General features: G+C 40.7%; 1 protein-coding gene across 4 annotated transcripts in view; it reads left to right on the top strand.

Annotated features, from left to right (window-relative positions):
* The window catches only part of TNIK (TRAF2 and NCK interacting kinase), a 370,493-nt gene that overhangs the window by 320,536 nt on the left and 25,267 nt on the right, over window positions 1–24,690 (top strand). For 2 of the 4 annotated variants that reach the window (XM_036930924.2, XM_036930922.2), the window contains 5 exons: window positions 3,370–3,533; window positions 5,578–5,675; window positions 6,594–6,617; window positions 12,032–12,216; window positions 20,299–20,428. In XM_036930924.2, coding sequence (XP_036786819.1) covers window positions 3,370–3,533; window positions 5,578–5,675; window positions 6,594–6,617; window positions 12,032–12,216; window positions 20,299–20,428 — 601 coding nt within the window. The remainder of the gene's footprint in view (window positions 1–3,369; window positions 3,534–5,577; window positions 5,676–6,593; window positions 6,618–12,031; window positions 12,217–20,298; window positions 20,429–24,690) is intronic. The other 2 variants (XM_036930923.2, XM_036930925.2) reach the window with 1 other exon arrangement.

The raw sequence follows: 24,690 nt of genomic DNA, 5'->3' as shown, positions 1-24,690 counted from the left end.
AGGGATTTAATGCCCACGGAATCCAATTAGCTTCACACAGAAAGAGGCTTTGAGCTCGACTGGAGATGTGTGCTCATCCCAGCTGGTTCTGTTAATGCCCATGACCCTCTTTTATGCCAGGATAGCACAGACCCAGGCCTTACCATCTAGCATGGTCAGCCTGCCTCTCTCCTGCCCAGTCATTCATAAGCATTTCCTGGAAGTCCGTGTTCTCTGTCAAGCTTTACAGGCCATTGCTGCACAAGCCGCCCATTTCTTCTTGGGGCCCCCCTCTCCTAGTACTTCCTCACCCAGGCGTGGTTCTCTGTCAGGGGGTGTGTCCTCTCCACACCAGCCGGCCCCAGGATAACCGCAGCTCCTGTGCCTGTGCTCAGGCCGTTTCCCCAGCCTTCCTGCTCACCACCCTCCCCCAAGGCCCATTCAAGTCCTGTCTCCTTCCTGACACCACCTCGACTACTCCGGGCTGCATTCATTGTTCCCCAACGTCCAACAGTATAGACTCCTTCACACACAGCGTACAGAGGTTTGCCTTGCTCCCTGTTGTCTCCACTGCGCGCATCTCATCTCTAGGGTTATGTTGTGACTTGACTGTCCACCCTGTGACCTGTGCCCTCCTCCATCCCTCATTCTGAGCTATTGAGTTTCACAGAGTAGGTGTTTAAGAGAAAGGTTTTGCTTAAATGATCAAAGGAGTAGCACATTCGAGCAAATAGCTGGCCCCAGCTGCCACACCACAAACACTCAGAGCTCACAGCCACCTTTCTCAGTAGATCTTCTTTTAATACAAAGAACACCGCATTACCATGTCACGAATGAGAGCAATCACCAAAACCTTAACGTGCCCACGACCCTTCATCGGCAGCACAGTCAGTTAGCAATACAATGTTCAGGAAAATAGTTTTGGAATTGATTAATTATACAATAATAATTCTTGACCACTACTCTTTAATACAAGAGCACAGTGGGGAAGAATTTATTATTTGGGAATTAAAGGAGATGGGGTTGCTTCTTAATGAAAAATTCAAAATGTAGTTTATTAACAAAGTATGTATTCATTTATTGCTTCAGGGATTTTCCAAATCGGAGTTATTGCCAGTATGGACCCAAATCTATTTCAATCAATTAGGGGCTAGCAGTTTTCACAAAAATAGTTACTACACAAAGGAGTTCCAGAAAAATACCAAGAATTTTATGTTTTCTTTAAGTTTATTCAGCATTCACTTCTGCAGTTGATTTTGCTGTTAGGTTGACTTAGCAAACCCTTTACCATAAAAATTTTAAAGACAAATACTGTCATAAATTTTACATTTGTATGATCAAAGTTAATAAATTATAAGGACATATTTATTCTTATATATGATGTTTTCCAGACACACCAGCCCATGTCTCCCAATAACCCAGTATTTACAAAGTTGTGTAACTCGATCAAATGTTTTTGGCAGATACATTACATTAGATACAAAGCAAGATTCTTATGCTTTCAAAAGGAAATTATTTATTTGATTTCATTGCTGCTAATAATGCCATTTTGTGGCCAGGTTTTTGGGACAGCAAGCTACAGGTGTCTCAAGGGAAGGGACCATATTATTTTCATATTTACAAATGAAACTTATGACACCCAGTACTGTGCAGAGTGCCTGATACGCACTTGATACTCACAAAATGGGCAGAGAAAACAAAAGCACAAACCTACATTTCAGTGTCATGTCTCACTGCATTACAATCATAGCACTATGGCATTTCTCGGCAAAGACGTGAAATTCTTTTTGGAGAACTGAAGACACTGGACACATGGGAAGCACTGCTCCTCTCAGCAGATGGGTGGCAGTAGGTTTGAGCTTTGAGTTTCAGGTCTCGCTAAATTATCCACTAGGCCCTGCATTATGCAAGGCTGAAGGAAAAGGAAAAGTTCTATGAATTATACATAAAAAGGGAAGAACTTTGTAGAAACTTTGGGAATGCTGCTTATGTTTATAAAAACCTCAGCAATTGCTTCCCACCACTGCTTAGATGTCTCTTCTTCTGGTACAGCCTCCATAATTACCAAAAGTGTCCTAGCTGGCCCCATTCTGTGCTCCCATATTGCCCTGTGCTCGCTGCAGAAAAGCATGAATGAAATCGGCTGTGTGTGTCTAGCTAAGCTGGCAGAGAGCACAGACAATTTACTGTTGCGTTCATTACCGTATCTCAAATACCTGACCCAGCACCAGGTATAGACCAACCAAGTGAGTGAATAAATACCACTGTGCTGGGAGATGTAAAGATACGTAGGTGAATAATACAGGAAGATTTCATAAAAAGTAGGGGCTACCAGCCTGCCAACAAACTTACTTGTTCTTGAATTAGCACGTTATTATTTTAAAACACACCTCACTTGATAGTAGCCAAAATTATAATATAAAGACTGCCTGCCAGAAATGTAAAAATGCAAATACACTGCTGACTATATAAGCAAAGAACTTGATTAAACAATTCACAGAAGAGGAATTACAGATGGCAAATAAACATGAATAAAAATCATTCTACATCAATAGTAATGTTTTAAAGCTGCATGAAGGCAAGGTACTTACAAATTAGCAAATGTTCATAATAAAGTATAGTAAGAATTCAGTGAGATGGACCATCTCCTATACTTACAGTGAAACTGCTTGATACCTTTATATGTTCACATGCAAAAATATGAACACTCACATCCCAGTTCATGCCCTTTCACCCAAGAATTCCAATTCCAGGAAAGAGAGATATGAATGGGTATTTGTATGCATGTAGATAGTTACTTCAATGTATATGTCACCACAGTGTAATGGAAGCATCTTAACATCAGCAATAGAGGAATGGTTAAACTAATTCATTGATATGATGGACTATTATGCAGCCGTTCTTGTTTTTAGCAGTGTAAGAAGCTGCTCACAATGCAGAGTTAAGGAAAAAAAAACAAGCAGCAAAACTGAAATACAGTATGCTTCCATATATACAAAAGAGAAAAGACTAGAATGTTCCAAACAGTATGGTTGAGTATCTCTTGGTTCCGAGATTGCATGTGTTACTTCCTTATTTTTATCTGGTAATATTTTTCAAGGACATGAACACAGGAAATAAGGTTTAAAAGAAAGCCTCCTTCTAAAAGTCACCTTTCCAGAGGTAATACTTTTTTTAGTGTGATGTCCCAGGACCTGGGTCAAGAGTTCATCCCATCCAGATCCAGGGCCAGGAGCTCCACAGAGGACAGCATGACTGTCATTTCCATTGATCCATTCGGTACAAGCACTCTCCTGACCCCTTTGCACTGGGGATGGGACTGGACTGTGCTTTCATCCACCAACGGCAAGGCCACGAGAGTGTAGTCACTGTGCTCTGCTGTCCTTGCAGCAACCCTGACCTCCGGAGGACAGAGCCCATCTTGGAGAGCCCCTTGCAGAGGACCAGCAGTGGCAGTTCCTCCAGCTCCAGCACCCCTAGCTCCCAGCCCAGCTCCCAGGGAGGCTCTCAGCCTGGATCGCAAGCAGGGTCCAGTGAGCGGACCCGAGTTCGAGGTAACACATCCCCTACCTGTCACCAGCAGCAGTGCCCAGGGAGGAGAGCGGCAGCAGGGCAGCAGGTCACCCCCTGCCTTCCGCTGCTGGCGTGGCCGCCGCTGTGTGATGATGCTCAGGACACACTGTGTGGTGATGGCTCTCAGCCCTCAGTCTCCTGAGAGGAGTGGGCCGTTGTCATGGTATATGTGTGATGCCACAGTGTGGGCTGAATTCTTTCTAATCACAGACACCAGTATTTTCCAGGGAGATCACAGAATATTGGTCTTACTTGAAAGTACTATCCTTACCAGTCACCTGAATTTCCATTTGTTGCCTATTGAGAGTTTCGTGTACCCACAAATATCCTCTTCTTCTTGTGCCAATAGTCCCTTGTTGAGAAACTATGGTCATAATACAAGGTATTTCTCATGCTGAAATTCAATGGAGACTAAAGTAGAATATATATAAACTTGGCAGAATAAATGAAGTCTTCGACTTAAAAAAATATATACTTAATCTTCTGGTTATTCCTATTAGAGAGGTAAAAATTAGCCTCTCTGACCAGTTAATTCAAGTCTTTCATCATTGTTTAGTTTTCATTAACGAGGAAGCTTGTGAAAAACATCAATATGTCCAGCTAATTATACATGGCAACACATTATTTCTAACTGATCAAAGTGTACTCTTTTTGAACAGCCTTCTTCAGGAGATAATTTTGCCTCTAAATAATAAAGGCCAGGACTTCTTTAAGTGCAATTTGATAAATATTAACACACTTACAAATTTCTCTGATAAGAACTACCAGTCCTTTATTCTTTCTGAGTCTCTTCATTAGACACATACTTTACCTCCTAAAATCTTTCCAAGGTTCTACGTAACCGAAATATACACATGCATTTTGAAAAGGTTGATACCGGAATGAGATGCTCAGGTCTCTGCACTGGGAGACAGCCTGGCTGATGGCTGTCCCTCCGTGCATCCCTCACATGTAAGTGGCACAACCCACAGCTCTGGGTACTTGTGTTGCCTTGGTCCAAATACAAATTTACTTAATTTAGAAAAAGTGGCATTCCCTTGTCCTTTTTCTATTCGTAAGCAACTTAAAATCCTTAGAGCATATGTTAAAAGAAAACTAAACTTACATATATCATTTTAATTCTCTGATCTGGTTCAGGCTTAATTCCTCTTTCCTTTGGCCCCTGGTTCTTCTGGGTTAAAAACTCTCTTTTATCCTAGTATGTTCCTGCCCAGGAAAGACCATTTTAAAATAAAAGACACTCTCCTGCCCTAGACTGCTCCTTCTCTGCATGTAAGTTTATAAAAGGGAAGGATGCTTTCACCCCGTGGCCTTCAGGGAGGGCCCCCTCTTGCTCTGTACCTCTGTCCTAGGGTTCTCTCCCCCTTGATACCAACATTCTCCTTCCTGCCCTCACCTCAGTCGTTCTTCCCTAAAGGACCCAGACAACTCCCCACCTCCATTTAAAAACCATTGCACCAAATAAAACAGATTTCTATTCTTTTGCACAATATTCCATCAAAATAACCTATCTTGATGAGTAAGTGGTAAAAGAAGAAACCAAACAATGTTAACTTAGAAGCTGGTGTAGCACAATACATAATAATTCATAATAGGAGATTGAGAAACCCCATAGAATCCTAGCTCTGCCCATAATTCCAGCATGACTGTAGGCCAGTGGTGTCATCTCGCAAAGTCTGTATTATGCTGTAAAATGGGAAAACAGTGCCTCGTCCCTGGGGTGGAGGAGGATTCAGTGAGGCAGTTAACATAGAAAGGCATTGAGCACTAGGCCTGACACACAGTCAGCGCTCAGTAAATGGTGGTGGTCCTGGTGGCTCACTTGTTTGTCTTATTAATAGTGGCTTTCAAGTTCCAAACAAAATGTGTTTGCCTGAACATTTGCCGTTTTTTCCTGGATGTGCCTGAGGATTTGCCTGTGTGAATGACGTGGAATGACCCTGCAGGATGACTCACCGTAGACTGCAGATCCGGAGCCAGCCCTTGCTGATGGTCACTTTCTTGGCCCTCTGTCTGTCCCTCTAGCCAACAGTAAGTCGGAAGGATCACCTGTGCCCCCCCACGAGCCTTCCAAGGTGAAGCCAGAAGAATCCAGGGACATTACCCGACCTAGTCGACCCGCTGTGAGTGCTTTTCTCTAAGTTTGGATCTGTTTTAATTTACCAGAGGACCCGTAAGATAAAGTAGTTGAGGATGTACGTACTCATGACTTTTAAACTAAAATTGTTGAGATTAATCAGAAGAACAGCTGCTAGAAGCATCCAGAAGGAAGTCACGCCTGATTAGGAAAGAGCTGAACCAGTCTTGGATTGTTTACCTGCATTTAGGTATTTTGCTGATCATTCATACTATTTGAGAGAATAAAACGGGAAGAGAAATAGCTCGTATCACTCCATGATTTCTACTCATCAGCTTTGGCAAAAAAGATGTTGAAACTAACAGTTGAAATTTGGGCACTTTCCATGGGTTATCTTTTGACTATCTTGTCCTTTCCCCATATTATTTTCCATATGAATTATTATTACAGTTTTTCTGTGGTTTTTCATGCCTTAAAGACTGTATTTTCTGGACCAAAACTTGATAAGCATGGTTTGACATGGGAGAAGTTTCACCAGCTTCTAAACTAAGCAGGGTTTGTCAGGGGGCCTGATAACTTGAAATCTAGCTTCACTGTTGTAACACAACAGACCCCAAACAGCCATAACGGAAGAAGAGTATGGAGGCTGAAATTTGACAGTTGGAAATTAATTGGAGATGAGTTACTATCTACTTAACTTTATTTAAATTTTCTGAGAATCTTTCCTCTGAAGTAAATGTGAAGACTTTTTGTGTTACTCTGTTTTATTTACATTTTTAAAGTAAGGAAGTCTAGCGAGAGTAATAGTGAAGGGAATTTGCACCATCCAGGATTGCTGGTCTCTTGCCCATCTGCATTTATCAATTGTGTACTAACAGTTCCCATTTTGTGTCTAACCTGCTGCCTTTCTTCTGGCTCTTCTCTCTCATGTGGATTCTTCTGGATTGGGTTCCTCTTATCTCAGAGCTATAAGAAAGCTATAGATGAGGTCAGTATTACCTTTTCTTGGTCTTACTTTCACAGATGTAAACTTAAAACTGATTTCGTGATGTTGACATACAGAAAGGTGGCAAATTGGATCACAGATTTACTAAGTTCACTCTTTTGTGGTGACCCACTGGGAGGAGAACCCCTTCAAGAGAGCTCAGCCTGAGACCCTCTGACACCCCTAGAAAGTTCCAGAGACCTTCCAGGGTTCCAGTCTGGCTCAAGATGAGCATTAGTGCCTTGTCACGGGAAGGTTTTTATCCCACTATCTTCGATAGCAAAGCCGGAACTCTTAATTTGCATTTGCCAGCCTTGCTAGGGATGGCAGTTTTTTTACTAACAAAGAAAAGAGACATCTTTCTAGGGGACTCTAAATTTATAGGGTGTGATTTGTGAACAAGTACTTACAGGGTATTGTTAGGTTAATTCTGTGGGGCATTAACTATAGCGTCAGTAGCGACATCAACTTTAGTTAATGAATCCTGGCAAGTTCAGTGACTTTATTTCCTTATCTGTGGAGACATTTTTCCATTAGAAAAATATATGGCTTTGTCGATCTTGGTATCTTGCTGGGAAGGATGGCTGCCTTACGGTTGTTTGTCAGACCTGCATGAATACAGCAAAGTGTAGTTGCTGTTTTTTTTTAAGAGACAGGCCTTGCAAAGATTCCTAACTGCATGGAATCTAAAGACTACCATTATGGCTTTTAAGGCTGTAGCTCTGCTGAGCATCATTTTTGTGAAACAATATAGAAAAAGCACTGGCTTTGGGGTCAAAAGGCTGCATTAAAATTCTGTCCCTCCATAAATAACTGGTTGGGACCATTTTCATGAACTCTCTGGGAGACAGTTTCCTCATCTATAAGATGGGGATAAAAATGCTTTCTCTGCCTTGATCACATGATGTATAAGCATCACTCCAGATCATGAGTGCCAGAGCATTTGATGAACTGTGAAGTGCTGCATAAAGCCACAACATTGTCCTCATATTAAGGTTTGGGCCGGAGGCATGGAGCTATTTTGGCAAGTAGGAGGAGCATGTTTCTATGCATCTGATCCTTACCAAAAACCTTACTTTTTCAGAATGATGACTGCCTCACCATTCAGAGAGACTTAGAAAGTTATTATCATAGTTAAAGGATTATTGCTCATAAAAAAGAGACTCTGATGTCTACAGTGTGCAGGTGGCATTTATAGAAAGGAGGAAGGGGACTATTTTTAATTGCACTGTGCTGTGGCTCTGCTGCTTCCCCTCCTAGGAGTCAGGAGGGCAGCAATATCACAGCTTTGACCAGTTTTCTCCCCAACAGTTGAAGAAAAGGAACAATGTTCTGGTGCTGTGGCGGCCAGTAACATTACTGTGTGTGTGCACAACTCAAGGGAAATCTCACAAGTCCAGAAGTGGCTTTGGAGGTGGCTGTCGCAAGGGAAAGGGTTTTCATTGGATTTCCTCTGGTTAGCTCAGGATATTTTAGGCTTTTAAAAATTAATTTATTTATTTTGTTTTACTCCTGCACACTGGACAGAGAAATAAGAGGGGGCACAGAGGTGCAAGTGATTGAGGGAGTACAAACCCTACACCAAAATCCCTGCCTGGTGCCATGTGTGGTTGGACTCTGATAACCCTACCCCTTGACTATCACTGATGCAAACTGGTAAAAATACAGGATTATTGGTTCTAATCTGACCCAGTGGTTCTCAACCAAGGATGATTCTTCCCCTCCCTTCCCCTTAGGAGACATTCAGCAGTTTGGAGATGGTTTTGATCGTCACAAGTTGGAGGTGGGCAGCAGTTCTGCCGGCACCTTGCAACCTTTTTCACATCTTCTTTCATGGGTTTTGATACAACTTCCCTCTCCAGTGACTGCTTTGCCATTTAGATAACGTGGGATTAAAATGAAAAGTTAAAACTCTTTGAAAATGTGTTGCTTGCTTGTTGCTAATTTAATGGTTTGGGGTTTTTTTTGTTCTTGTTTTTTGTTTTTTCATAAAAATCAATCTGGGGAGTGTCCATTATTGTGCAGCATAGTCTATGATTATTTAATATAAGCTTCAAAAAGAAATATTCTCTTTTTTAGCACAGTTAAATATATGACATGAAGATTAGATGCATAAGCAAACACTGGTTTTCCCACTGTATTTTCATTAGTCTATAGGAATCTCAAAAACTCTAGAGTACATCCATGGATTGGGCAGAACAAGAATAATAACTAGTGGCCCAAACCCTTGTGTTTTCAGAGGAGGATACTAAAATGAAGTGACTTCCCCAGTGTTACTTCTTAAGATTTTCTAAGAAGGAAATCAATTATTTTAATTTGTAAAGAAAAGACCAGCTTAAAGTTTCTTAACTATAATTTTAATCATTAAAAAAATTGAACCAAATTTGAATGAACTATATTGTTTCCAAGAAGAGACCTAAAAGAGCACCTTTTTAGGTAAGGTATGCATAATTGTCAGATTAAATAAGGTTTTTTGAATGAAAATTGTATCGAGTTGATTCTAAGAAGTGTCACATTAAAGAAGCCTTTGGGTAAGAGTCTCCTATCTTCACATTTACTCTGTAGTCAAAAAATCTTACCACTTTACTATATTTATTTTTTGTTTATACACTCCCAAATATTTTCATGCTAAGTAGTGCATTTTCCTCCTTGTTTTAATACTTTTTAGCTCCAGTCTTGAGACAGCCAAGCAATAAATTTCCACAAAAAACTCATTATATGGAGAAAATTGGTTTTGTTGGAAAATAAAATGTATGGAAATAGATCTGAACCCACTGGTGTCAGTTTTTGAACATGTCTATTTCTCATAACTTTGCTACTGTAAATTTTTCCAGAGCAGTTGGATAAGGAAGAAAACTTCAGATAAACATGTAGACTATGGGCAATGGGAGATTAATTTTCTTTGGGGCTTTGAGTGGCTCATTATTGTTACCTTGGGATTTTCATAATGCCTCACCCTTCAAGTTGTTACCAATGACACTTAAAGGGAATTTTCAGTTATTTCTAATGTTTCAGGGAAGTTAGCTTTTTAATAACACAGAAACAAAAAATTTCTAACTAAAAGTGAAATTGTTAAATGGGTCAGAACTTTAAAGTGTTGCTAAATACAGTATTTACAAAAATTCTGGTAACAAGGGAGAGCTTCTTTAAATCAGTAGGCTTTGGGCCAGCTAAATATTTCTAAATAGTTTCGATTTTTTAAAAAAATCTCTTGTCTTGGGTTGAAATGTCAGAGATGAGAAAAATGAACCCTTGGGGAAATGTACTATTAATTTGGGTAAATAGATCATAGCTAATAATCTTTTACTTAGAATTATTAACATTAGAAATAAACTCTTTTAAACCATATTCTCTCTTTAAATTATAATAAAGTACATTTTTAAATAAGTAGTATTTTAAATGACATTTATATTCTTTGATGAGACTTAACATGGTTCTAACATAAAGAAAACAAAATACAAAATAAATTTGCCTATTTTATTGTTTTATTGGTGTGGAGGATTATAATGTCCTTTTCGTTCATAAGTTGAACAAATATCTAGCCCCATTATGCTCAAGTTTAGCATACCCTTTGCTTTCTTCTCAATTTGATAAACATTGGCAATGTTGAGAGGAAATACATAAAAACCTGAAATCTAGATACCAGCTTTTCCTATTTTGGCCCTTTGCCAAAGAAATCAGAAAAGAAATGCATATAATCCTATCTCTGTGGTAGTTTTCCTCTTCTTTAATGGTATACATTATATTGAAACACCTTTGAGTCTTCTTAATACAGTCTATTGTCATTCTCATGGAGGGGGCAAATAAATGCATCCTCTGAGATTGAGGCCATGTGCATGCACGTGTGTAAAAGCCCAGCAAGCATGTTTGGGTGGAAAATTAACAATTTGAATTTTCAAAAACTTGCCCTTTTCAAGGACTTCACGCCAAGTGATTTCAGAACAAATTTAGAAGTCATTATTGCTTTCCTTTGATTTTTATGAAATTAAAAAGAAATGACTCCTTCACTTGCTTCCCAAACATTTTTAGACCAAGTAAAACACCTGCAGCATTTCCTCTCCTAGTCTTAACCAATATAGCAATGCCTGACATATAGGTAACAGTTGAGTCATGATGATTCGCTGTCTTCTCTAAAGAAAATTATATTTATAATTTAATTACACACATTTATCACAGTTTTTCTTCTCCGCAATTAAGATACATTATCAAGTGCTATTTAGATCATCTAGATTGCTCTACTCTTCCATCAGGTGAATTGGAAAAAATACATTTCTGGACTGAAATAAAGAGAGAATATGGCCATAAGAAAACTATGGGATTTAGTATCTTTCAATGAGTTTCTTTCTCCCTAATGCCCTGTCTCTCACTGAATGCTCTGATTCCCACATGGGTCACTAATGTAGGGAGAAATGGTAAGACTGATGTCAAATCGCTTTTTCCTCATTTGCATGCTGTATGTCATGGGCAGTTTAACCCACGCCAGTTGGAGCGGCCATGCTTTTGCAGAACTGCTTCCGTCTGCACTGCTCTGAAAGCATGTAAAGTCAAAGGTAGTCAGATATTCAGCGCACTGCCTGCAATGTGCCTGATGATTACACACCACGTCATCACATCCATAAGGCTAAAGGTTTCACCATACTCATGGGAAACTGAAAAATTATCTCTTCCTGTTGGTGTTTGCACATTCATTTCAGTGTTCTTTGAGAGGGTTTCTGCTGGGTGACTGCAATTTAAAACAAAAGAGATTGAAACACCTATCATCCTGGAAGAGAACTTTTTTTTCTTCTTTCTTTCTTTTCTGTGGTTGTTCCTCTTGATTAATTCAGCTCTGTGGCTATAAATTTCAGTGGCACTAGGCTTTGGGGTGGGCCATTCCTTGATGTGGTGCCTCTGCTCTCCAGGGAATGATAACACACCAAGTAAGTCATGTAGTAGCTGGAACCTTGGGAATTGCTCTGTTCTGTGACTGATGCTAGATTTTGGTACAGTAGCAATCTTCAGAGGGGAAGGCCATGACCGGGGCTTGGGCAGGAGTCCCAAAACACAGGAAACAATTTCTAATCCCATCAACTTTGAGGGTGACTAACTTCACCTTCCCAAAAGAAAACAAGAACCCGATGTTTGTATATGAGTGTATGCACACAGCGTGCATACACATATATAACACATGCATATTCAGAACTGAACAGTCTCAGTCTAGCAATTGTTTTTGAACAAAGTTTAAATTTACTTCATCTTTTCTAGTTTCTATACAGTACAAACATCGTTTTCTTAGTTTCGTGTAGTAACTATGTTTGTAACAGCTCTAGGTAGAGCTTTTCTTCCTTGTTGCTTAATTGGGAGCACCGACTTGCTCAGAGATGTAGCTTTGGGCATATCTACAACTCGTGTTCGCTGAGCACGTTTTTCTTCTGTAGGACCTGACGGCATTAGCCAAAGAATTAAGAGAACTCCGGATTGAAGAGACCAACCGCCCGCTGAAGAAGGTGACTGACTACTCCTCCTCCAGTGAGGAATCAGAAAGCAGCGACGAAGAGGAGGAAGATGGAGAGAGTGAGACTCACGACGGGACGGTGGCTGTCAGCGACATACCCAGACTGATGTAAGGACACTGCTTTTTAAATGTAGGCCAGGAGGGGCCGGGCCTCCAAAATGCATGGACAAGAAATATGAATTAAATACAAGATTGTTTATGGGTCTCTGGCAGGGTCAACTGACTTTTGGGATGCAAGTGTTTATTGGCGCATATTCCTGTAACTACCTCTGTCCATCCTCACAGTCGCTTCAAATACACAGCATTTCTTGGACTGCATATGCTTTGTCTAGTACTGTTGTTTGGGTTGACTGTCCCTTTGGTGACGTCGTCTTGGTTCTTGCCATCTCCAGGGAAAAACGATACTGACAGCCAAACTATTGGCACGTGCCTGAACCCCTAGAACCAAGATAGTGAAATTATGAACAGTTACATTAGGGTATAGACATGTATTTCGTCATCACCAGCACCACCACTAAATAAGGAGAAATGGCAGCATGGGTTAGCATCCCAGCAAAAGAATCCAGAGTCATAGAATCCTGCAGAGAGACTCTTGAGTATTTGACTTAAATACAGACCTGCTACGATTTTCTAGTTCATCTTCATTGTCTCTTTTATCTGATCCTTTTTTCTGTGGCCTGTGACTTCATCCCGTGCATTCTGTTAGTCTCCTTGCTGACCTCTTTGGGTATTTGCACCCACTTGTATTCCCCTTGGCATTTATAGCCTTTACTTCCTCTCTTTTCTTTTTTTAAGGCATGGGGAAGCTCTCTGTTTTCTTGTTCTCCTTAGACTGGATCCTGTGAGAGAACCTCTCCCTTCCCTGTTGCTCCCCTGATCCAAGAAGCATGTCCGTGGGTCACACTCACATACACCTCTTGTTCACTCCCCCAAGGAAACACTTCTGTAACTTAGATGGAGTGTGATACTAACTTTTCCAACTTCACTCCTCACTTGCCTCCATTTCTTCGGCTTAGCTACTGTATTAGCCATCACACCACACTCACTCCCTATGGAGAAGATGCCACCCCAGGCCCAGGTTACTGTCCTGTCCAGCAGAGAATAGAGGGACAGGACTGGCCAGTCTGCACGGAATGTCATCCATTGAAAAATGATCATTACATACAAGCAATTGTGTGAGGCAAATCCATTTATAGCTGACAATCTATACTGTTATTTTACTGTTGATTACCCAGTTATTGTCAACCATAAATATGCTAAAATATGATGTTTTAAAACAAATTGCATTAAATTGCTTTTTTAACTGCAAATAAAATTGTTCTAGAGGCAAAATCACTAATCCAGAACAATTCTGCAGACTATGCTGATCCTTTCAGTTTTTATCTTGACTCAGCACTGGTTAATTCTTCTAACAGATATTTTGAATTCCCTTTAAGCATTGAGCATACAAGTAACAGGATGAAGATGGATTATGAATTTAAAAGATTGGTAAAACTTCCACTATGTGTTAGATGCCATACTGAGGGCTGTGAGACATTCAAAAAGCACATACATGAATTCTGCTTTCCAAAAATTTATATTCTAGTTGGGAGAAAGATAAACTTTTACATGAAAAATTTCGGAATAAGAGAAATATTTAGAAGAATTATCAAAGATAGTCTTGGAAGAGATATTAAATTGCATTTGGTTTTTATGCCTCCTGTTACATTTTGCAAGGCTGTTGACAGTGTTCACCCTCCTGCCTCTAAAGGCAAATCCATCCCTTTCCCCACTACAGAAACACCCACCTTTCTAGCATTGCCTGAATAGACAGTGCTGCACTCTCTCACTGCTGTCTGGCACTCTCCCATCTCTTTAGAAATCAACACAGGTAGAGCCCAGCCTCTCTTATGTGTTGCTGCTATATCTCAAGGGTATTCCTGTGGTTTCATGGGCTTTAATATGGATATTTATTGCATTTTGTCTCCCCTTCTGGGCTGTGAGATCCCTGAGGGTGAGGATTGTGTCTCATTCATCTCTCTACTCTTAATACCTTGCACGGGGTCTGGAATCGAGTTGGTCTTCAGTGACTTTGATTTACATTTAATTGTGCTAACTGAAATTGCAAGTCCTGGCTTCAAAGGTTTATGGCCCAATCCAGAAGAAAGACACAAATAGCTGTCAAGATAGAAAGTACCAGGGGGTACATTAGAATCCCATATTGGGGGAGTTGAAGTAAAGGCACAGAAAGGTGAGTTTGGTGGGGATGTAGGGTGTAATTAGGTTGGGGCTTGGTGGGGGTGGGGGTTCTGGACTAGTGAAATCAGACCAGGAAGTGTGCACTTTGTCATGTGGCCATTGGGGAACCACTGAAGGTCTCCTGGGCTGAGGAGTGATATGTTCAGTGCTATGTTTGAGAGAAATCATTTCAGCAAGTTGATTTGGAATGAAAACAGACTAGAAACTGGTAAAGCAGTTCAGAGGATCTATTACTGTAATTCAGGTGAGAAACAATAAATAGGCTTTCCTTGAATGCTTATTAGTGGAGGCAAAAGTTGACATGGCTCTTGAAAACTGGATAAATTTTAAACAAATTGAAATGATCATCCAGTCGAGTTAATTATAAATGAGACATACTCAGAGAAAAACTGGAATATAAATATGTGTTTATTCCAATTTGGTAATTATATGCATTTTTGTGAATATAAAATATATATAATCTGTTCTGTTATATAGCATGATAGCTGTATGAAAGCACACTATTTAAAAATTCTTTATAGAACAATTGTTTATCTAGGTATAGGGTATTTTGGAGTTAAAGTGCTGCTTGTATACATTCTCATCACTTTTATTTTCTATTGTTAAGATAAACCTTTACATTTCTAGCTATATATTTTTAGCACTATACATTTTTGCACTACCAAGAAGTGTACACAAAAGGGCTTCTCAGAAATGGAGCCCAGCTATTCACACAAGCAGCTGTAAAATCAAAACAACAACTTTTCTACCTACACTGCTAGTTTCATATTTACAGCATAAGGTATAACCAGCATGTGTGTACATCACTAAGATTATGTTCCCTAATAACCACCTGCAGTACTTCCCAATGCTTCATGCATAGAAAAGTAATGAGTGGAGGGAAACAAACCGAAATTATAAAAAGTGGTTACCTCTGGATTGTTCAACTATGAGACATTTTTACTTTGTATATATGTCCAATTTTATGATAATCATGTACTGTATTTATAACCAGGAAAAAATGAAAGCTTTATAGAATAGGAGGGAAGGAAGGCAAGGCTTATCAGCTGATCTACATCAGATCAAACAAGTGGAAGAGCCTTCTTTCTGTTTGAGCATCTTCCCCCTACCAGCACCTGCTTCACAGCAGTACATGCAAGGCACAGTCCTGATCATGAGGGTTTTTGACAGCTAGCATTGTCCCTCCATTTGGTACAGTCCCACAAAATGAAGTCTGGACAATGAAAAGCCACAATAAAACACAAGATTGTGTTCTCTCCTTTCTCTTCTGACCCACTGCACACCCCGGCTGCAGCAGCCCTCCCTCCCTGGGTCCTTTCTGTCCTCTGCCCACTGCCCAGGCTCTGGTCACGCTGGATCCCTAGGGCCCTACAACCCCTCGCATCCCTGGGACCCCTGACCCCCCACATATGCTCCAGCCAAGCTGACCTCCTCATCAGTCCTTGCAAATGCCTTGCACTTTTCCAGTGTTGTTCCTCTACTTGGAATGACCTCTCACTCTGTTGCACGTTCTCATTTACATCCTGCCTGGTATTTGAGCATTTGTGTTACATTTTGATGTTCTTCTGGATGCTAACCTCTTTAACTTCAGGAACTGTGTCTCCTTCAGCTATAAAACCACCTCCCAGTGCCAAACCAAGGGACTTTCTTAGCAGGTGTTCGATAAATGTGTATTGAACTGAATTAAATCAATACCTGCAGGAACACTTTGACAAATCCAATTAGAGGAAATTATAGTTCTAAACCTGTGGCCTAATTGCGGTAAATTTCTTATGGTTTTCCTTCTAATCAGTGGAAGTATTTTTGTTTTGTTTCCTACAGTCTTTACAGGAATTTGGACAACTGATGTTTCCTACCAAGACTCTATAGTGGAAAAGCAGTTTTTAGAACAAAGGATTACTTTAACTATAAAATGTTTTAATTGTTTTAGTCTTGGTGTTTTCTTAATCATTGTTTTTTTTCATTCTTTTATTATTAATAAACTTTATTTTTTAAAATAGTTTAGATTTACAGAAAAATTGAGCAGATAGTGCAGTTGCCCTGTTAGCCCCTTACTCACTGCATGGTTTCCCCTGTTAGTGTTGTATGATAATATGACCCGTATGTTACAAAGAATGAGCCCAGTACCCATACATCTTACCTGCAGTCCATTAGTTTTTAGTCATTAGCCCATTAGATTTCCTTAGTTTTTACCTAATGCCATTTTTCTGTTCCAGGAGCCTATCCAGGATTCCACCTTTCGTTTAGTAGTTTAGTTGCCGTGTCTCCTTAGACTCCTCTTAGCTGTGACAGTTTCTCAGACTTGCCTTGTCTTTGATGAACTTGGCAGTTTTGAGTAGTACAGATTAAAAATATTGTAGCATTCCCGTCTCCTGGAATTTATCTAATGTTATTCTCATGATTAGACTAGGGTCATGGATTTGAGGGAAGAAGGTCACAGAAGTAACATGCCATTTTTATCACTTCATACCGAGGGTACGTGCTAGCAACATGACTTGACAGTTGGTGGTGACCTTGATCATCTGGCTGGGATGCTTGTCAGGTTTCTCCACAAGTGATTTTTTTCCCCCTCCTTCCCATACTGTGCTCTTTAGAATGAAGCCCCTGTGCATAGCCCACACTTATGGAGTAGAGAGTTATGTTCCTTTAGGGCGGATTATCTACATAATTTATTGGAATTATTCTGCAGAGGTGATTTGTCTCTTCTCCATTTATTAATTTATTTAATCATTTATTTATAGCAGTATGGACTCAGGGATACTTGTTTTGTACTTCAGATTATTACCCAGTCTTTATTTTGCTTACATTATTCCACCTTCACCACTAGAGGCGCTTTCAGTGAGCCCCTGTGCATCTGTGACTGACACACCCCCATGAAGCACTTCTTACTGGCTGATGCTCCAGGCTTATCTTTTGTATTTCCTGTTCCAGTCCGGGAATCAGCCATTTCTCCAAAAAGCCTTGATTCCTTTGATTAAAGAATGACGTTAGAACCAAGACTTGGGCTTAGGTATGCTCACTGCTGCTGGTTATTTCTTAAAGGCCCTCTCCACTGACAGAGTGAGGCTGTCTCATAAAAGCTAGGGCAGTAAGAAATACAGAGGGCAGTAATCACGATGACGGATGCAGCCAGAAGGCCTCTTCCATGACTTAAAAATGTCCTGCAGTCCCTGAAACATGAACTGTGGGCTACACCTTGCTTTCTTAAAAAGAAATGTATAGAGAGGTGATTTGGAATAGGGAGAAATTTGTGGGAATTTTCTGTAGTCAAAAAAGACATTACCTTATGTCAGGCTACATGGTAACAGTAAAATTAATAGTGTGAGCAATTACTACACGGTACACAAAATGAGCAAATAGGTACAGACAATTCATAATACAATAGACCCACCCTACACAACAGAACAACCTGAAACTATCTAAGAGGAATTGTTTGCCATTTTAGAAGAAAATTGACTAAGGAAGAAATGCAGATAATTATCTTTTATTCAGTCTATGAGGAAAATTACTAGTAGAAATATTTTTAAAAATAAACTCAAAACAGGCCAAACTGTTCATCATGAAAATGTATCCTGGTTGAAGCAGTTCTGGCTCATAAAATTGAAAGTATAAAATCGAGCCATGAAAAAAAATCATCTCAGTAATATTCAGCTAGAGGTAAAAACAACTGTAGCAAACACTACACACTGTAAAAGTGTTGCTATTGACTAAAAACTGACAGATGAATCAGATCTTCTTACTAAAATTTACACCTTTAATACTGATCCCGACAAATTGGACTTGGTAGTTGTAGTGACCATAGATGCCTTTGAGACATGACACAGGCAAAAAAATTTATTGGTTTATCAAATCTTTGCTGTAAAATTTATGTAGAAGGGGATTAGAACAAGTGATCATAATTTTAATATAATAGTAATGAAAACTGAAAACTTGGAGAAGAGTAACGGGGTATGTGGAAATTAATGAAGGAATTATGCTAATGGAATTAGCTCTAGAAAATATTTTTTTATGAAAAGTCATCCATACTGACATATTTCTGATTAAAATGTTTTGATAAAATCAGAACATCAGCAGAGTAAAAAAATAAGTGGGTCAAGTTATCTTTGATCTTTGCACTCCCAGGGACTCTCTAATGGCCACCAGTGAATGTCATTGTACAGTGTCAATTTGGTGGGGGCCACTGTCAGTCTGGCCCCTGACAGTGGGAAAGAATGCCTGAGCAAAGAGGAAAGGTGACTCCCTTCCTAGTGGCCTTTGGCTCTTGATAAAGGCTTCATTTACTGATCTATTTGTTTCAGACCACCTTGGTGCCAAACAAGACTTTAAGGCCACTTTAAAAAAAATGCAGACAACATAAAATAAAATGTCAAATAAATGAGTGAAGAAATCATTGTTTTGAAAACTATTCTGATTTGCTGGTCTAGCAATATGCATTGAATTCACTGCAGCAATTCCTTTTTCCATGTCTCTGGACCATTCATTAATAACTCCTTTCTGGGAATGAAATACTAAAAATGTTTCTTTGCAATTTCTTCCCAAACACATAAGTTCTAACTAATCTTTAGATACTCATTCAATCCACTGCTCCAATTTAGTAATTTCAAAGTATCTTGCTATATGTTTTGTTTTGTTTTGTTTTGTTTTGGTCTGGACTCACCCTCTCATCTTCTTATCTCTTCACTTTAGATTTAAAAAAACCTTTGACATAGTATCTTCTCTGTCCCAGAAATGTCATAAATCTGGCATGTTTCTTGAATTGGTTATTTATTTCATCAGGTCTTTGAACTTTGATAGGCTCCAAGAGACCAGAGATGTGTCTTAAATATATGAGAAACAGTTAAAATAATAGAACAAAATGGTAAAAGATATAGTTAATACACCTAATGAGAGAAACAAGGCTTGATACATTTCCTTTCTTAAAAACAAAAACAAAAACACGCACTCTAACAGAGGCAGCTGCTGAAGTAGGATGACAAGAAGTACAGCGCAGGAATTAGAGTCCTGTGGGTGAGCCGCATCCCCCGCCCGGTTCTCAGTGTCCCTGGTGCTGTGGTCCAGGCCACAGGACACATAGGAAACAGCGGTCTCTGCTCTCAGGGCGTACATCGGGGTCCTGATACCTTCCCATTATATCTTAAACACAAAAGCAAGAAACAGACTGGAAGTAAATATACAACACTGTAGGGTCATTACAGAGATTTAAGACAGTGCTAATCTCTGTTTGAGTTAAACAGCCTGGTTGATGGATGTAGTAAACCAGAATGCCCTTAATTGATATTTCTTCTCTATAACTAGTGTAAAACCCATTTATCAAATGATTCTTTTTTGTGTGCTCTGTGCCATGCTCTATCTGGGCATACAGTGATGAGCAAAGGAACAAGGACTGCCCTACACGCGTGTGTTCTAGTAGCGAGGAGGGGAAAGTTAAAAGAGACTCAGAAAGATAGAGAGTTACAAATTGTGATGAGAACTAATGGGAAAAGGTGACAAGAAAGAAGTGGGGCTGGGGTAAGACATAGGGTGGTAATAGAAAGTTTCTCAGGGAAAATATCGTTTCAGGTAAAACCATGCCTGAGAGGGAACCAGCCAAGACCCAGGGGGTAGAGAGCTTTCCAGGGCTAGGGAGAGCTTGGTGAGCCTGCAGAGCCTGGCTGACTGACATCAGCTTCAGCATTTTTCCTTGGAGAGCAGGGAGCTTGCTCATTCTGGCTGCTGGGTGGAGAGGAGACTCGGGTGAGAGGGAACACTGCAGAAGTGGATTACCAGTCCAGCGTCAGTGCAAAATTAACAATGAATATGGGATGTGCTAAAGGCCACTGAACTGTACACTTAAAAATGGCTAAAATGGTAAATTTTGTATATGTTTTGCCACAATGTCAGAAATGAGCCTGGACAGGTAACACATATTGTCTAAATGTCCATTGCTGTGAATATTGTTCCTTCCTGTCTCAGACCCACAGGAGCCCCGGGGAGCACAGAGCAGTACAGTGTAGGAATGGTCGGCACACGCGGGCTGGAGCCCACTCACGTGGACACTTTCAGCAGCAGTATTTCAAGAGAAGGAACCTTGATGATAAGAGAGGTGAGTTGGTGTAAAAACTGTGTAGAGGAAGTGCATTTCTTAAGTGGGTTTTCTATGAGCTGTCACAGAGTGCTTGTGGCATGTATTTTAAGCATAGGGAAGGAGGGGGTGGGAGGGGGAACCTGTGCTTCTAAATGGTTGAGTGATTTTAATTGCCCATCACTTTCTTTCCCATATCCTTATAAGCTTTTGCAGTGTGACTTAATTACATTGGTCCAAATTCTTAAGTAGAAACTATACAAATTGAAATAAAGAATTTGAGCCAGAGGATGTAAAACTGGCAAACCCAGATGTTTCCTAAAACAGGAAAAGAGAAATGAATGGTCTCTCTCAGTAGCATCAGTGGCCTTGTTATGCCTTATCCACCCGCAGAGGTTTTATCCTTGTGAATTTTCTGTAGAAAATGCTTAGTAGTCCCAAGAAATGGTGATATCATCTTATCAAGTTAAATGAACATTTTAAAAGGCCATGATCTATTTTCGTGAAAAAACAAAGAAATATGTGGATCTACTGTAAAATGCATCCTAGCACTTTGGGCAATTTTGGTGTTATTTGACCTTTAGAACATCATTTCATTTGGGGAGGTGGGAACAGGGCACATGCTCCCATCCACATGTCCCTCCAGCATGCAGTCCTTCCCCACTGGGTCTGAGCCCAGGCCTTGACAAATGCAATCCGTCTTCTTTTCTTCTTCGCTTCATCACCACCAGGCAAGCTTGACAGCAGGTCTTGTAATAGCCAGCGACATTTGGACAAATTACTTGATATCTCCCTACACCCATTTTATCATCTAAAAAATTTCATAAATAATAGACTTAAAAGATGATTGTGAGGACAGAGTTAATACACATAAGCATTCAAAATATGTTAACTGGTTTACTTCATTTCGCTCTCTCCATGGAATTGAGATCACTCTCCTTTCTTCTGTTTGAAATATACACATTTCACTTGTCATTCTCCTTCTTCGGCCAGGACAGATTGGGTAACCCTAATTAGCAGGTTTTGCTTCCGAAAAGCAGAGGGCATCCCACTCTTGTAAGAAAGGAAGGACCTGAAGTTTTGAGATGAATAAGGTCTTTGGAGTGATCATTGGCAGTCAGGCTATAACTGGAAGAATAGTTCACAAAGCAACTTGCTAGGATTTCATTATATGGCCTCGCCAGATCTTTCAACTGGGCTTTAAAAAGTGCTTTCGAGTAAGCCTGAACCCAGAAATGGACTTGGTTGCTGACTCTGACTTTCTGTAGTGCCGGGACGTAAATCTCCAGTGTAGTGAATAGGCACCTTCAATGGGAGTGTAGAAGGCTTCTATCACTGTAGCTTGCCACTTGGGAAAACAGAGGGGAAATGTTCTGGAGTGAGTTACTCTCTGTCTCCCAAGTAAAAGGACTCTAATTTCTTGGCTTAAAATTTGCTTGAGTCATTATGACATAGTCAATACCTATACGGAGCCACATTTTTCCTTTCAGTTGCCAGCCACATCCTAATGGCGCCATGTTGTTTAAAACTCTCGAGTGTTCTGTGACCACAGAATTACTTTGAAAGTGCATTCACAAGCATCTTATGAGTTTGATCTATTGAGGGCCCCAAAATCCTTTTATTTCTCAACTTCTAAATTCTACCTTTCTCAAATGTGGGCTTTTAAAATAACAAACCTTGAGTTGAAATTCACTAAAAGTTTATGTATTAAAGAGCTAAATGCAAATTAAAGTATGGCCCTGACAAAATAAAAAGAAAATGGAATAAAAACTCATAATAGAACCTAATATAGGATGCAAGATGAACATCAAGGAGAGTTCACTCAACACTCCCATGGGAGTGGACTGGATGGCTCTGTAGGAACATGCTGGCTCACACCCAGTTTTGCCAGATGCACGCATTTGCCCCTATAGTGCATGCCCTGCCCCTTTGGTTCTGCCTTTCTCTGACCTACAGTCCAACAGGACCTTTCTTTACTTACTTCAAGAACACACCACTCCAGCTGTCATCTGCCACTTTGTCCATGGGGTCCACCTGCCAGAAGAGCTGTTCTCCATTCCCCACATCCCCCACTGGCCATTCTTCCTCCAGCAGAACCTATGGGCCTGGCTCAGCCTGCCCTTTCTCCTTGGAGCCTCTCCCAGGACTCCACGGCCTCCGTCTGTAGACACTTCCTTATCAGCCGGCTGGTGTCTCTCCAGGATCTGCCTCTGCTCCAGAGCACCAGCGTGTCATAATGAAGGCTGTTTTGGTTACATGTAATAGGGTCAAGAACCCACTTAGAACAGCTGAGGAAGAAAAAGGTGGGGTAGGTATCAGAGACAAAGGAATAAAGACTCAGAGGTATTTCATAGAAGGAATCCAAAGGCAGAGAGTGAGTTGGGACCCTTTGCTGGGCTAGAACCAGAAACTAAAAAGTAACCAAGAGCTCAGGCAGCTTCTCATAGGCCTATCTTTGGCTCTCTTGCTGCCTCGCTCTCTCTCTCCTTGCCCTCATTTCTCTTTCCTCCACATTTCTCCTTTGTTCTCTCTCTCCACAGACCAGTTTGCTCTCCCTATGCATGCATGACCCCTCACCTCCCCCTGTCGCCCAATTGCAATAGAGTCACCATATCCCAGGTCAGCTGCCCAGCAGAGACTGACCAGTATCTCTCAAGCCCAACTTTAACTCTCAAGTTAAACTCCAATGGGATTCACATCCTGCTTGGCTCAGATGTCCACCCAGTTCCAATCAACCAAGAGCAGAGCCACCTAGTACAGCACCCACCCAGAACAGCTGGACTCTGCCACCAGACAGCCTCGGTTCAAACTCTGATTTCACCACCTGCAGCCTGTGTCACTTGGGGCAAGTTAATTGAATTGTTTGCATGGCAGTTTTTCCATCTGTAAAATGTGGATAATCGAAGCTAACCAATGGCATTATTGTGAGGACTACAGTACATAAAGTGTTTGGCATGGTCCCAGGCATATGTTAGTACTCAGAACATCTTAGGGTCCATCCCCCTGGGAATGGTGAGGGCATGAAGATGAAAGAGATTGTTGGAACTCTGTTAATGAGGACTGAGAGGGCAGGGCTGTTGTCCATGACCTTTGTGTTACCAGCAGGGTGACACATAGAGGTATTTAATTCTAAGAAGGTGCTGGTTGAATGAACACAAAGTCAGTGACTCATAAGTGGGAAGACTCAGGGGTCATTACTGGATTCCTTCAAGCCTCTCACTGTCTGAGCTATTTCCTCTCAATAGCCTCTTTGGGGCTTTAGAATCAGGGTGCCTGCATCAGTTGTTGGCCTGAGGCAGAATGCTGCTGATCCAGGGAAGGGGGCAAAACTCTTAAGAGAGACGCTGTGTGATTTATGCAACTGGGAAGTTGGGCACAAAATGTTAAAAAGCTTTTCAGCATTTGAACAGAAGTTAGAAGGAAGGAGAACCTGCCCAGGACACATAAAATAGGAGACAATAAGATACATTAGGACTGAACTCCAAAATGTCATTTAGAAGGCAAAGTGTTCAACTCTGAGAACAGGCACTAGGACACGCTGCAGATGAGCACTGTGACAAAATGGACCCAGCAAACGCCCCTCTCCAGGACATGTTGCCAGGAAACATAGAAGGAACTATGGCTTTCCAGTGATTTCTCAGGCTCCGTGGTAACATTAATTAGATACACCCCTTCAGGAACTTGGGAGTCTGTTCCATCTCCCCCAAAAAAAGTACCCCCTCTCACTTCCAGCCAGAAGCAGGTACAGAGCTGTAATCTCAAACCAGGCTGTGGATGAGAGAAACCAGGCTGGTGAGGTAGTCAAAGAAAGGTAGGAACCCTTGCCCATGGCAGCCAGCCCCAAAGAATTCAGGGAGTGTGTCTGTGTGTTCCTGACTGATTCTCCCATGCTCAGCAAAATGGTGCACACATCGTAGGCACTCAGAAATGTTGGGTAAATGAATGAATGAAAGAAAAGGGCAAAGAAGGGAATCATTACTTAAATTAGGTCTGCGCTAAGAAACCTCAGTGAGCTAGTCTCCTAAATGTAAAATCAGAAAGCACAGTGCTAGCCAGGTCTGTAACGTAGGCACTGGCTTTTGGGAGCAGAGTTATCTTTCAACCTGTTATTTCTTCCCTGGGAGTTTCAGGAGGAAGCTTTGCTTTCCAGAGCAGTGGTTCCCAAGCTCATTAGGTCATGCAACCCTATCAGTAAAAATTTTAGAGCATGTCACACAATACAGTGTATTTATTTGTAATCATGCATTTGTCCTGCACTAACATATTAATTATATATACATACA

Source organism: Manis pentadactyla, chromosome 1 (genome assembly GCF_030020395.1).
Source record: "Manis pentadactyla isolate mManPen7 chromosome 1, mManPen7.hap1, whole genome shotgun sequence".
In the NCBI taxonomy this organism is placed as follows: domain Eukaryota; kingdom Metazoa; phylum Chordata; class Mammalia; order Pholidota; family Manidae; genus Manis; species Manis pentadactyla.
This window is presented reverse-complemented; position numbering and strand designations above follow the sequence as displayed.